This window comes from Ochotona princeps, chromosome 17, assembly GCF_030435755.1.
Source record: "Ochotona princeps isolate mOchPri1 chromosome 17, mOchPri1.hap1, whole genome shotgun sequence".
In the NCBI taxonomy this organism is placed as follows: Eukaryota; Metazoa; Chordata; class Mammalia; order Lagomorpha; family Ochotonidae; genus Ochotona; species Ochotona princeps.
The window spans coordinates 20,166,972-20,181,622 of record NC_080848.1 but is presented as its reverse complement, the minus strand read 5'-3'; the positions used below and the strand labels follow the sequence as shown (position 1 = coordinate 20,181,622).

The 14,651-nt window shown below is 50.3% G+C and overlaps 1 protein-coding gene across 2 annotated transcripts; it reads right to left on the bottom strand.

The window, feature by feature from the left end:
• Nucleotides 1-1,899: 1,899 nt before the first annotated feature.
• On the bottom strand, nucleotides 1,900-4,664 carry ATP5MC1 (ATP synthase membrane subunit c locus 1). Of its 2 annotated transcripts, none has more exons than XM_004591089.3 (5): nucleotides 4,576-4,664; nucleotides 3,926-3,973; nucleotides 2,871-2,948; nucleotides 2,368-2,546; nucleotides 1,900-2,100 (listed from the first exon to the last, which is right to left on the bottom strand). In XM_004591089.3, exons 2-5 carry the CDS (start codon nucleotides 3,962-3,964, stop codon nucleotides 1,986-1,988), a joined length of 411 nt encoding a protein of 136 aa, XP_004591146.2. In that variant the 5' UTR covers nucleotides 3,965-3,973; nucleotides 4,576-4,664; the 3' UTR covers nucleotides 1,900-1,985. The 2 variants fall into 2 exon arrangements, with proteins under 2 accessions (XP_004591146.2, XP_012784131.2); XM_012928677.2 differs by having other exon boundaries at nucleotides 4,507-4,614.
• Nucleotides 4,665-14,651: the final 9,987 nt, after the last annotated feature.

The following is a 14,651-nucleotide window of genomic DNA, read 5'->3' as shown; positions in this document are numbered from 1 at the left end:
AGGGCACTGTTACTGGCAACTGGTGGGCACAAGCTAGGGATCTCATTACACACACATTGCACAGCAGGTCTTCTGCACAGCTGTGGATTATCTGGCTTCAGTATGCCAAGGCTGAGAAAATTCTATGGTTAGAAAGGCTGTGATTGTTGAAAGTCAGATGGACTTGGGTTGGAATCTTGGCTTGTTGTACGACCTTGGATAAATCATTGATCTTGTTAGAACCTAAGATAGGTTAGCATAGTGATAAGCATATGGACCTTGGAGGTTGTTTTTTTTTTTTTTTAGGTTTTATTTATGTAAAAGGTAAAGCTAGAGACCTGAGATCTTCATTCACTGGCTCATCCCCCCCAAAATGACTGCAACAGTCAGCGCTGGGCCAGTATGAAGCCAGGAGCTTTTTCCAAGTGGGTATAGGAGCACAAGGACTTGGGCCATCTTCTGGTGCTTTCCCAGGCACATTAACAGGGAGCCGGATTGGAAGCGGAGCAGTTAGGACTTGAACTGGTGCTCACAAGGTGTTGGCACTGCACGTGGCAGCTTAACTTGTTATAGCACAACCCTGGCTCCAAAGCCTTACATTCAGGGTTTCACAAGCATGCAGGATGCCTCTCTGGTTCCTAGGGTTGCTGAATGAGCCACCTGCTCAGCACCATGCCCGACACACATGAGCTCAAATGTCAGCCCGTGTTGTTACAATGCTCCAGCCGCCTTGCCTTTTCCTCTTGGAACTTAGCACAGAGCTTCAGTACCTCTCTGATGACATCAGGTATTGTTTATGGTGCTTTCTTCTCTGTCCATGCCCAAGTTCAAGGGCAATGACTTTTCACATTTCCCTTCCTCCCAAGGAAGGCACCTCAGTACCTGCGCTGTATAAACTCTATGTAGTACTTGTCTGAACCCACCTCGTTAGTTTCCTTTAAGTTGGAAGTTCTTGCAACAGTAATTGGGAATGCCTTGGTGCCACTGATTCAGACGCATAAAGCTTCCCCCAATGGGTCCCACTTAATCGAAGTGTTATTGTTCCGTTGGAAGCCATCTATCTTGAGACGGCCCATGTGCACCTCCCCCTCCCTCCTACCTCTGTACAATGTCTGTCCATGGCTGGCTTATTCTTGCTAGGGCTTAGAAAAGCAGTGGCTGTTGACCTACCCCTCTGGCTGTATCTCACCGGGGCTGTCAGTCCCTGTTATCCTGCTGGGAGAGACCCTGGGTACAGACTTTGAGATCATAAGGAAGACGCTGCATGAAGCACCTTTTTATATCCTCAGCAATGAATCTTCCAGGAACAGGGACTGCATACTTTATCCGCTTTATTTGAGACTACTCAGAAACTTGGTTAATTAATAATGAAAATGAAACAAGTGGGGGCTAAATACAGGCAAACGGAAGCCCTTCTCCACTTCTAACATGTTGTACAACTTCTCAGGGACTAAATGTCCATCTTAATTGTTGTGTGATAAAAATGGAACAAGATGGCCCCTTAAGTTAGCCACAGGCTTGGGTTGGCCAGAGGGCGATCTCCGTTCTGCCACTTTCTAGCTCGGTGACCTTGGAGTCACCCCACCTGTGGAAGCCCTGGGGCTCTCATTTGCCAAGCAGTGGGCAGCTGTCCTTACAAGTCATGGGGTGGTTGAGATAATAAATGTGGAACACTGGGTACAGTGCTTACTACCCACTAAGCCCTTCAGAAGTGCTACATATTAACGTAGTCATCTAGAGGGGAACAGCAGGGAGCATCCCCCCAGACAAGTCCATCTGCCTCCGGGGAGAGCCCCAGGGCCCTTCTGGTTCCTGCCATCACGGCCATGGCTACAGTTCAGCCCCAAGAACTAACTGACCGGCCCCCCAGCCTCCTCCCACCAGGGCCCTCCAAGGTCAAAGGACAGAGGCACAGGCACGTGGGTTTAGAGAAATGTCATTTAATGGTGCAGCTCAGCACTCCAGCACCAGGAACGGCATGGGGCCCAAGCAGCCAGGACGGAGGCTCACATGGCGAAGAGGATGAGGAAGGCGACCATCAAACAGAAGAGCCCCATGGCCTCGGAGAGCGCAAAGCCCAGAATGGCATAGGAGAAGAGCTGCTGCTTGAGAGACGGGTTCCTGCCAGAGATAGAGATCCATGCCAGCCCTAGGGCAAGGAAGGGCTGAGGGCCCCGGGGACTGGGGTGACCGGGTTGTGCCCTGAATGGGACAGGGCTAGAGCCTGGGACAGATGGGCACAATCACAGTTGGCCAAGGTCAAGTGAACCTGATTAGTCAAACTCGTTTAAATTTGGATTCAGAGAAACCAGGAGGTGCTTGAAACCAACCGGGAGTCTCCCTTCCGCCAAGGCTTCACCTAAACAGGGTGGGCCTCTCCAGACTTACCTGGCATAGCCAATGATCAAGCTGCCAAACACTGTGCCAATGCCGGCTCCTGAGCCAGCCACACCAACCGTGGCAGCCCCAGCACCAATGAACTTGGCTGCTGTGTCAATGTCCCGAGCCACAACACTGGTCTGGAACTCCCGCCTGGCGACCTGCAGTGGGGAGCTGCTGTAGGAGGGCTTAGGAGGGAAGTCAAGGAAGGAAGGAGGTGGTGAGCTTCCGGGACACGTGGCCCACTCCTGGTTCCCACCCCACCCACCTGAGCTCCAAGCCCACCGGCAAGCTGTCAAGGAGAGAAGGTGATGACAGCACAGATGGCCTGGAATTAGCTTCAGGGCCTGTTCTCCGACAGGGCTAGGGGAATGTTGGGAGCCAGGCAAACCTCACTTTTGCACCTACAATGTTCACCTCCATTCAAGCTACAAGAACCCTACAGGTTCCCTAATGCCTCTCCCACATTCCTAAACCTGGGCAGATTGAGACAAGGGGCCCTATTTTCTTACCTGCTTAGGTAACTCCTCTGGCCTACTCAGAAAGGAGGCAGATGCAGGCCTGAGTAGGCCCCTGGTACAACAGCGGACCTGTAAAATTCGAAAAACACATTCCTCCAAATAAGGCAAGAAAAGAAAATTTCAGAGTTTTTGTCAAAAATGTCCACAAGAGGGCCCGGCATGATAGCCTAATGCTAAATCTTCGCTTTGCACATGCTGGGCTCATTAGCTAATTCTCCACCTGAACGTGCAGGGATCCCATTTGGGGGCTGGTTCTAATCCCGGCTGCTACACTGCCCATTGAGCTCCCTGTTTATGGCCTAGGGAAGCAGCTGGGGACGGCCCAAAGGCTCGGGACCCTGCACCAGCATGGGAGGCCCAGAAGTTTCTGGCTTCTGATCAACTCAACTCTGGTCGTTGTGGCTGCCTGGGGAGTGAATGAGTGGACAGAAGATCTTGCTCTCTGTAAATATGACTTTTCAATTAAAAATAATTAATCTTTCAAAATCTATTTAAGGAGCCCAATCTCTGGAACAACAATTCCCACTAACACCAAACCAGGTACAGGAAAGGTTTTTACCCAATCCCAAAGGCATGGTGGTGGTGGTGGGGACCCTGCTGAAAGACATGGACCCTGAATGGAATGGGGAACTTGCTGTGGAACATGCTAGTTTGATACTAGAATTACCTTGTAGTTAAAAAAAAAAAAGAACGAAGAACATCAGATATGTGCCCATGGTCCACCCTCATTCCTGAGGTGTACTGCGACTGGGCATCAGGCTTTTTACATTAAAAAGCCTTCCAGATGATTCCAAGGTACAGGCAAGAGCTCTGCTCAGTGGGTTCTCAGGCTGGGGGTTAAAGGTCAGATAGACTTCCTGAGGGCACTGCAGACTCAAGGTGGATTGGTTTCCAGTCCAAAGAAGCAGGGGGTTCCCGGCATCACACCTACAGCCCTCCCTGACCCACCCCCAAAGCCAAGGACATCCATCCCCACGTCCGTTTGGCCGCCCTGCATCCATTCATCCAAGCAGTCATGACGCCCACCACCCCGCACGGCCGCTTACCACAGCCGGAGAAATGAGTAGGGACCTGCTGGCCTGCATCTTTTCAGTCTGCAAGGGCAACAAACAAACAAAAATGACAGCTGCACCCAGAGCCTGGCTGTCGGTTTCCAGGGGCGACCTTCGGTCGTCCCCTCCTCCCCGCTCTTCCTCCCTCCACCATCCTCTTTCTTGCACCGTGCCCCAGAGCAGACAGCATTAGAGGTCAGAGGGGCAGCGCGGGATCCCGGGTGGACACCACCGCCTCCGTCTGCGCAGCTGGCCTGCGCAAGAACAAGCCGCCGAGACGGGAAGCAAAGCGAGGCAGGAGGCCCGAGTCCCGGGAGAGAAAGGTGGTGAAAGGGGCCGATCCCCCCGGGAGGACCAGAGGCGGGCCTTGGGCGGATGCTGCGCTTTCTTGTCCATCTTCCACGGCTTGTCCTCTACCCGCCCCGGACCGGGGCAGTTAGTCTCATTACCGTTGATCATTTAACACGCGTGGCTCAGGCTACAGCCTCCCTTGCTCCTCCCAGCCCTGGAGCAAATGCCCCCCGCGTCCGTCCAGCCCCCAGGCCTGCCGATGGCCGCTCCCGGCCCCCGGTCACCTGCTCGCCCACGGCCCTGCAGCCCTGCTCGGCCCGCCGCGCTCGCCCGGCTCAAGGTGACTGACTCACCTCCCAGCTTTAGCCCTTGGCTCCGCGATCGGCAGCCCCACCCACGTGTCCCGGGGCCTGTCCGCTCCCATTGGCCGGCATCCTGGCGCGTCCCCATTGGCCGGCGTCACCCATTTCTCCTTTCTTACTGGCTTTCCGCAGCTCCTTCCTCTCTCTCCACAGGAGCTTCGTGGCAATTCCCGCCTCCATGCGGGTAAAGGCGGAGTTTCCCGTCGAGCGCTGGGCTACGATTGGTCGATCCCTGAAATGCGGGGAACCATAGAGTCGGCGGGACTCAAGGGTTCCATCGTCTCCCGCACAAAATGGCGACCAAGGTACAAGCTGAAGGAAAAAAAGGCGTGGGAAAGATGGACGGGACGCCTGACGCACAGACACGTGACCCGAGTCCCCGGCCTCTCCATTAGGGCACGTAGACCCACCTCGGAGCGCGCTGCACGTCGGGATTTGTAGTCAGGTCGGAGTCCCCGAGGACAGCGGAGATCCCGCGAGACGTGGCTCCCCAGGCGGAGAGGGTGACGCCTTTGCGGTAGTTCCCATCCTGGTGATTGGTTGAGGAGCCTGTGTCCGCCATGTAGAATCAAGATTCCCCAAGTGACAAGGGCTGTCGTGTGGGTGTCCAGCAGGCACCCACGGCAAACTCCGCGTCTTCTGAAGAAAGTAGACGTTTTCTGTTGTAAAACGAGCATCCTCAGGATGAAGGAATAGCCCGAAAGAGAAACGACAGCCAAGGACAGGGTCAGGCCATTCACCGAGGAGGAAGTAAGAATTACGGTGAAGAACATACTCCACCTTTGATGACGGAGAGTGGAAGTTGAAGCCCCCTTCGCACTTGGCGCGAGAGCAGGGTTCTACCTGGCGGAGATTACTGCCACGCCAGCTGGGGAAGTATGAATTAGAAACCCTTCCTTGAAAGCAGTTTGGCAATGTTTATTTTTTTATTCAAAGACTTGGAATGGGCCATCCACTTTGACCCAGCAAGTCTTGAGTAATTGGGAGCCTGTACGGTCTCCGGTCCACTTTGACCCCGTAATTTCCCTTCTAGGAATTTACTCTCAGTAGAGAACCAGATGCTGTTGTGGAAAGCAGGTGCATAGCAGAGTGTATTGACACTGGAAACAAATGACCGTCCCACCGCTGGCAAACGGTTAAAGAAATTAACTGTGTCTTGATGAAATAAACAGAAACAGCATATAAAGTCATGTGTTTAAAAACGTTTAAAAAAGGTCTTATTTATTTGGGCAGACAAGTCTTCTGTCCGCTGGTTCATTCCTCAGCTGGCCCCGAGGGCCAGGTTAAAGCCAGGAGCTTCATCCAGATCTCCCACGTGGGTGGCAGAGGCTCAAACACGTGGGCCATCCTCCACTGCTTTCCCCAGGATATTAGCAAGGAAATGGATTGAAAGTGGAGCGACTGGAACACAAACCAGCCCACATAGGGGGCTGACGTCATAGATGCCTGCTTTATTGACTACCTAGCATCACCAGGCCCACATTCGAGGACTTTTGTGTTACGATAGTGTTTATGCTGTAAGACATGAAAACTGCAAAAACTTACATAAGGCATTGTGAAAAATACATGTGGAAAAAGAAGAAAAAAATATTAATAATTGGGCCCGGCACAGTAGCCTAGTGGCTAAGGTCCTTACCTTGCACATGCTGGGATCCCATATGGGCACCAGTTCAAGTCCCGGCAGCCCCGCTTCCCATTCAGCTTCCTGCTTGTGGCCTGGGAAAGCATTCGAGGACGGCTCAAAGCTTTGGGACCCTGCACCCATGTGGGAAACTCAGAAGAAGCTTCAGGCTCCTGGCTTTGGATTGGCTCAGCTCCGGCGATTGTGGCTGATTGGGGACTGAATCAAGATAGAAGATCTTTCTCTTTGTCTTTTCTCCTCTCTATATAGCTGACTTTCCAATAAAAAATAATATAAAACAGTATTAATAGTTAATTTTAAGTGATGTAAGTTTGACTCATTTTATGAGTATGTATTAAATGTATTACAGAAACAATTATTAAGGGTCTAGCATGGTAGCCTAGTGGCTAAAGTCCTTACCTAGCATGCACCAGGATCCCATATGGGCACTGGTTTATATCCTGGTGACCCCACTTTCCATCCAGCTCCCTGCTTGTAGCCTGGGAAGGCAGTCGAGGACAGCCTAAAGCCTTGGGACCCTGACCCGGGTGGGAGACCCGAAGGAAGCTTTTGGTTCCTGGCTTTGGATCGGCTCAGCTTTGGCTATTGCAGCCACTTGGGGAGTGAATCAGTGGACGGAGGATCTTCCTCTGTGTCTCTTCTCTCTGTACATCATTTTAAAAAATGATTAAAATTAGATTATTCTGGACTGTCAGAACTGTGGACTCCTGGGAGAACATGTTAAGATTATGTAAAGCCTGAAAATATCCTGCTAGCCTGCTGTGTTGGAAATGTGGAGTTTTGAAATTGCAGATTGGGCCCAGTGTAGTGGCCTGGCAGCTTAAGTCCTCACCTTGAACGCACCAGGATCCCATATGGCCGCCGGTTCTAATCCCAGCAGCTCCACTTCCTGTCCAGCTCCCTGTTTGTGGCCTGGGAAAGCAGTTGAGGACGGCCCAAAGCTTTGGGATCCTGCACGCGCGTGGGAGACCTGGAAGAGACTTCAGGTTCCTGGTTTCGGATTGGCGCTCAGCTCCAGCTGTTGTGGTCACTTGGGGGAGTGAATCAAGAGGTAGAAGATCTTCCTCTTTGTCTCTCCTCCTGTCTGTGTATCTGCCTTTCCAATAAAAATAAATAAATCTAAAAAAAAAAAAACCTTGAAGGACAAGGATAAGGGGGCAGTTTTGAGGATACCTGAGGGCATGTGCTCCAGGCAGAAAGGACTGCTGGGCACGTGGTTAGTACATGGTTTGGTTTAAATTGACAGGAAGGAGCAAGAGGGAGGGCCCTTGGAAGTAGAATCAGAGAGATTGTGGCAGGGCAGTGGGAGTGGAGGAGGAGACTGTGTATAGAGTTAGGCTTTTACTCTGAAGCAGCAAAGGATGGCCCAAATCCTTGGGATCCTGACCCACGTGGGAGACCTGGAGGAAGCTCCTGGTTCCTGGCTTCAGATTGGCTCAGCTCTGACTATTGCAGCCTCTTGAGAACTGAACAGCAGATGGATTTTTCTCTCTGTCCTTCTCCTTGTCAATCTGCCTTTGCAATAAAAGTAAATAAGTCTTTAATATATATAATTATATATAAAACATAGTATAGATACACATAATCTGATAATATTTAAAATTATATATTTTATAACATAAAAATTATGTACAGAACATATATATACATATATAAAATGCATACACACAGATATATATATATAAGTATTTGTGTGTCACCAAGTTAATTTCCTGAGACTGGATGAGATCAAACAATATCACAAACCACAGCCAAACTATGAAAAGTCAAACACGGACATTCATGAAGCTAAGCGACTGGATCTGGAGGCTTCCCAATAAGATGAACAGCTGATTTCCCATGGAGATTATGGAGGCCAGGAGGCAGTAAGATGATACAGTCCAAGTGCTGAGAGTGTTGCCGTCAGCCAAGAATCCTTTATCCAGTCAAAGTCTCTTCCAAAAAAAACCCCATTGCTTGAGGGCCCATAACAGATATTTTTTGGAAAAGATTTGTTTAATTTATTTGAAAGGCAGAGTTAGAGAAAGAGAGGGGAGAGACATAGAGATTGAGCTCTTCCACCTGCTGAGTCATTACCCAAATGCTTAGCCATGGTTGTAGCTGGGCCAGGCTGAAGCTAGAAGTAAGGAGTCTCTTTTGGATCTTCCACGTGGGTGGAGAGGCCCAAGAACCCGGGCCATCTTCCATGGTTTTCCCTGATGCCTTAGCAAAGAGGTAAATCAGAAATGGAGCAACCAGGAATGGCAGCATTGCAGTGGTGGCTTAACCCATTCTGCCACAATGCCAGCTCCAGAGGATTTTTTTTTTAAGATTTATTTATTTTTATTGGAAAGGGAGATATACAGAGAGGAGGAGGGACAGAGAGGAAAATCTTCCGTCTGATGGTTCACTCCCCAAGTGGCTGCAATGGCTGGAGCTGCGTCGATCTGAATCCAGGAACCAGGAGCCCCCTCCAGGTCTCCCACATAGGTGCAGGGTCCCAATGCTTTGGGCCATCCTCGACTGCATTCCCAGGCCACAGGCAGGGAGCTGGATGGGAAGTGAGACTGTCCGGATTAGAACCAGTGCCCGTATAGGATCCTGGCGCATTCAAGGTGAGGACTTTAGCCACTACACTATCGCACCGGGCCCCCAGAAGATTTTAAATAAATATTTATCTTATTATTTATTTGAAAGGCAGAGATGAGAGAAGGAAACACAGAAGATTTGAACAATATGATTTTCCATCTTTACCGGTTGGACTTCGAGCCCTGTGTCCAGCAATCAGAGCATACACACTCTCAGTCCCACACAGAACAGTTACAGACGTTGAACACTTACTAATCTATGAAGCCAACTTCAGCAACTATCAGAGTCAGCATCGGTTAGATCACATTTTCTGATCACGACGTTAAAGAAGAAATCAAAAACATTAAAATCCATGTATTTATGCCCCCCCAAAACACACTTTCAAATGTTATTACCGGAGCCCATATCAAGAGTTGGGGAGCAGCATCTGAAGCAAGGGTACACAGTTGGAGCAGGCCAAAGACTAGTTCACGTTGTGCACATACACATACATGTGCACACATAAACACGTGTACACACATCTGACACAGCTTGAGGTGACCCCACCAAGCATGGCCCAAGGACCTCCCCAAACACAGATCGGCCAAAGTCAAGTCCAGCTATTACGTCCAGGCAGCATAGCGAGGTACTGGCCCCAAGAACGCCGTCTGCTAGTGATGTCTGGTCTTGTAGTTTCAGTTCAGTCTTACACCTGTGGGGGCTCCACATCTTTAATGGGCTAAATCAGAAACAAAACTGTCTAACTGCCTTCACGCTGTGCCTGTAGGGGCTTCCTTCTCTGCAGCAAAGGGCCTGGGCAAGGACCAGCTCCGGCTCATGGGCACTGGGTTCATTTGTTCAGATGCAAGGCTGAGATGTTTTTGAGCTATTCTGTTCATTTCATTCCATTTTATCCAGACTTAGCCCTTCAGTCTAAGGATTTAAGCTGTTGTCTTCATTTCTCTCACTAGTGATGTTCAAAAGATGTGAAATGGGGCCCGGCAGCGTGGCCTAGCAACTAAAGGCCTTGCCTTGAACGCACCGGGATCCCATATGGGCACCGGTTCTAATCCCAGCAGCTCCATTTCCCATCCAGCTCCCTGCCTGTGGCCTGGGAAAGCAGTCGAGGACGGCCCAAAGCCTTGGGACCCTGCACCCACGTGGGAGACCTGGAAGAGGTTCCTACCTTTAATTGGCTCCGCTCTGGCTGTTGTGACCACTTGGGGAATAATCAGTAAGTGGAAAACTTCCTCTCTGTGTCTTCTCCTCTCTGTATTTCTGATTTTCCAATAAAAAAAAATCTTTAAAAAAATATTTCACAGAAAAAAAGAAGGCAATGGCTGCAGGCACCTGTAGGCAGCTATGCAGGTTGTTGTCCTCTGTATGTGAACTTGCAGTTGAGTCTTCCTGTAACACTGACTTAATACAATTTGGGAAACAGGCATTTGAGCTAGCAGTTAAGCTACCAGCTTAGCACTCACATCTCATGCTGAAATCCCAGGGCTTTAGTCCTGCAGGACCTCCCGATCCCAGCTTCCTGCCAGTGCACAGAGTGGGAGGAGCAGGGGACAGCTCAAGCGCCTGTGTGCCTCCCCGTCTCACTGTAGACATGGACTGTGCTCTTGACTCCTGGCTTTGGCACTAGCCTAGCCTTGGCAGCGTTTTGGAAGTGAACCAGTTAATGGAGTGTTTCCTTGTGCCTGCTCTCAAAACATATTAAGAAAGAGAGAGAAAAAACAAAACCACTCAGATCTCTATGTGCCAGCGTTGTATTTTTCTCTTCTAGCATAATGAGTTTCTCACCTGCGGGATAGTTGCTAAGAAAGCCCAACCTAGGAATCGTGTCTTTCTTCCCTAGTTCCCGGGCCAGCTTTGGGAGTCCGCTCACCACCTCTGTTCCTCTCGGGTTAACGCCCTCAGCCTCAGAGTAGAGGCCGTGAATAATGGTGGAGTTGGGATGGAGGGACGTGATGGACGTCTCTCTAATCTGTTTTGAAAGTTCACCCCTGTACCCTTACACCTCACACTTTGCGTTTAAGGCAGGGAAACAATTTCACATTCGTCCAGCAGAGGGGGCTCAAGAGGAGAGACTCAAGAGGACCCCAGGGTTTTTGAACAAAGCTGGCCTTTTTTTTTTTTTTTTTTTTGCCCCCGAAGATTTATTTATATGAAATGCAGAACAAGAGCGAGAGATTGATTCTCCACCTGCTGATTCACTCCCCAGATGGCCACAACAACCTAGGCTGGGTCAGGTCAAAGCTAGATGTCAGAAACTCCGTTGTGGCCTCCCACCTGGATGGCAGGGGTATACCCGGGTATACCTGATCCAGCAGGAAGGCTGGATCAGAAGCAGAGAGGCCAGTGTCTGAAACGTCCCTGCCGTATGGGGGTGCCAGCTTAACATGCTGCTCCACAACTCAGGCCTCAATAGGGTTGGCTTTTCTTACACTCTGTGCTCTGTCTCAGGGAAGGGTGCTGCTCGCGCCTGCAGAGTGCCCCTGGGCCCTGGCCACAGTTCCCTCCACCAGCGATGCCTTCGAAGCTTGAGCCCCTGCCGTGTCTCACCCGGATTATCGCAGAGACCTCCTAGTATGTCTCTTTTCCTCATCATCTCAGGAGACAGAGATCCTTAGAAGTCATCAGGGCATGCCCTCTGCCTGCCAGCAGCCTGCCGTGGCTTCCCAGGGGCAGAGTCAGAGCCCCACAGCCCACTTGTTGCTCTCTGACCTCTCCTTGAACTTGCCTCTCATGCTCTGCTTGTTTTGGTTCCAGACTGACCATATCAGGCACATCCTCGCTTGTCCCCTTTTCTAGCTGAGTGGTTCAATCCCTATTTCTTTCATGTCTTACTCAAACTTGGCCTTTGGAGGGAACCTGCCCGTCTCACTTAAAGTTGGGATCTCAGGGGTGGGTGTTGGGATGCAGACGGTCAGGCCAGCAGTTGAGACGCTCACGTCTGCACAGAGTGTCTGCTGCTGTGCTTCCCACCCAGCTTTCAGTTCCTGCTCCTGGGAAAGCAGCCAGAGAGGTTGGGAAATGGCCCCAGTGCTTAGATCCCTGTCACCCCCAGAGGAGACCTGGATAGAGCTCCTGGCTCCTGGTTCCCAGCTCCTGGCTTTGACCTGGCCCAGCCCCAGCCCCAGCTGCTAGGGACATCTGGGGAATGAATCAGTGGATGAAAGATCTCTCGCTCACTTGATCTTTCTAATAAATACATTTTTTAATGAAATGGAAGTAAAATTGTGATCCTCGCTTTCCTACTCTCCCTAAATCGCTAACCCTGCTCTATTTCCTCCAGACTTCTGCACTGAACAGCTCTTAACATTGGACTCTGTTCATTTTTGTAAAGGTTTATGTATTTATTTATTTGAAAAGCAGAGGTACCTTCTTCAAATGTCTGCGATGGCCAGGGCTGGGCCAGGCTGAAGCCAGGAGCCGGAACCTTCTGCCCTCCTGTGGGTGGCAGGGGCCCAAACACTTCGGCATTTAGCTGCTTTCCCAGGTGTATGAGCAGGGAGCTGAATAGGAAGTGGAACAGCCGGGATGCAAACAAGCACCCATAGGGAATACTGTCATTTCAAACAGTGAATCTGTCCCCGACATCACAGTGCTGGCCCTGCTATACATTTATTTACACATTTATCTTCTGATGTATTTATCTTACTTGGAAAATTAAGATAGAGGGGGAGAGAGATAGAGAGGGCTTCCATCCGCTGGTTCACTCCCCAAGTGGCTGCAATGGCTGGAGATAAGTCAATCCGAAGCCAGGAGCTTCTTTTGTGTCTTCCACGTGGGTGCAGGGTTCCAAGGCTTTGGGCCGTCCTTGACTGCTTTCCCAGGCCACAGACAGGGAGTTGGATGGGAAGTAGGGCTGCCAGGATTAGAACTGGTGCCCATATGGGATACTGGAACATGCAAGGTGAGGACTTTAGCCGTTAGGCCACTATGCCAGGCTCTGACAGCTTTCTAATCACTACTCTGGCTTCATGTTGGGATGTGAGGGAAGCATGAAGAATCAGAAAACATGGACATTGACATCCAGTACGATTCAATACTAAATTCTTTGCTCTATTTTAAATATTTGAGCAGAAGAAGGTGAAGGGAAGAAATATCTTCATCCATCGAGTCGCTTTCCACATGTCCTCAACATGTCCTCCACAAGCCCCAACAAGCTGGGTCTTGGCCAGGCTGAAGTCAGGAACCGAGAGATTGATCCAGGTTTCCCACATGCGCGGTAGGAACCCAAACACTTGGGTGCCTGAGTTTGATGCCCACCTCAGGTTCCTGAGCCCACCATCCTGTTAAGACAGACCCTGGGAGCCAGCAGGTGATGGCTCCAGGAGTTGTTTCCACCACCGACATGCGAGATGTTCACTGAGTTCCCGGCTCCCCGCATTCATTCTGGACAGAGGCCACTGTGTCTAAGGAAGTGAACTGGTTCTCCTGGTCTCTCACATAAAGAAGTGAAAGTGCTCATTGAAAGAATAAATACACTGGTCGGTGTTGTGGCATAATCAGATTAAGCTACTGCCTGTGATATGGTCAAACCTTATTGGTATTGGCTCCAGTTCAAACTGTTCAACTTTTAATCCAGATTGCTATTAATGCTCCTGGGAAAACAGCAGAAGTTAACCCGAGGACTTGGGTCCCTGCATCTGCAAGGGAGACCCAGAGGGAGCTCTGGCTTCAATCTGACCCAGCCCTGGGTCATTGCAGCCATTTGGGGAGTGAACCAGCTGATGGAATATCTTTTTTTCTTTACATCTTCACAATTACCTTTCAAACAATAAAAGTAATAACTTTTTAAGTGTGGGGGTGAGTAGCCCAGCAGGCTGCTTCTGTGCTTGTACCTTCCTAGATGGTCTCTAGAGGGCAGTCTCACACCATGCTCTGCTGCTCCGGCCACTGCCCAGTTATTTTTTTTTTCTCTACCACAGACAGCGTAGACAAGTAGGTGGATGGGTGGATGGCTGGCTGGATGGGTGGGTGGATGGATGGGTGGATGGATAGGTGAGAGGATGGTGGGTGGATGGATGAGTCGATGGATGGGTGGGTGGGTGGGTGGATGGGTGGGTAGATGGATGGTCAGATAGCATGGGTGGATAGATGACAGCCCAATTCCATTTGGGCTCTGGACTTGACAAGTTCAGGGATTTGAGCATCTGAAGACACCGGCTTAGACCATGGAGGTGCTACCCACCCCTCCCTCAGGCCAGCGCCTAGAGACTGTGATGGAAACCTGGGAAGAAGGTATTGATTGCAAAATGGGAAAAGAAAAATTGCAACAATGAAATTGGATACATATTTAAACAAATAATTAAACCAACCAATCAATAGCAGCTTGCGTGCAGTTTATATATAAGCTCCATTCCATGTGGGATGCAAGTCCATTTCAGTATGGTCCACATGATGTGGACACTCCCAGAGGGTGGGGAGGGAGCAGCAGGAGGGCTTAGTTGAAGCCCAGACTCTCCAGCTGAGGGCTCAGGCCCTGCTCACTGCCAGCTGGGGGAAGCACAGCCCTCCTGCTGCAGGCCAGGAACCCAAGCCAGGATCACCTTCAGCTAAGCCCGCTGCCTTCGCCATCAGCCTTAACCTTTTTCAAACCCAGTATGCAATATTTGTACCTGCTTCATGTGGATTTGTACATGTGGAATGCATGGCCACAGCTCAATGCCTGCTAGGGAGTATGAGACAATCAAATCAGAGAACTTGGCATTTCCATCTCGCCAGTGATTCATCAATCATTTCATTTTGTAAATGAAGATTTGTCTGAAAGGCATAATGAGTGAGATTTTCTCTCTGCTGGTTCAAAGGTGTGCAACAGCTAGGTTTGAGTCAAGCCAAAGCCGGGAGCCAGGAATTCCACCCTGGTCTC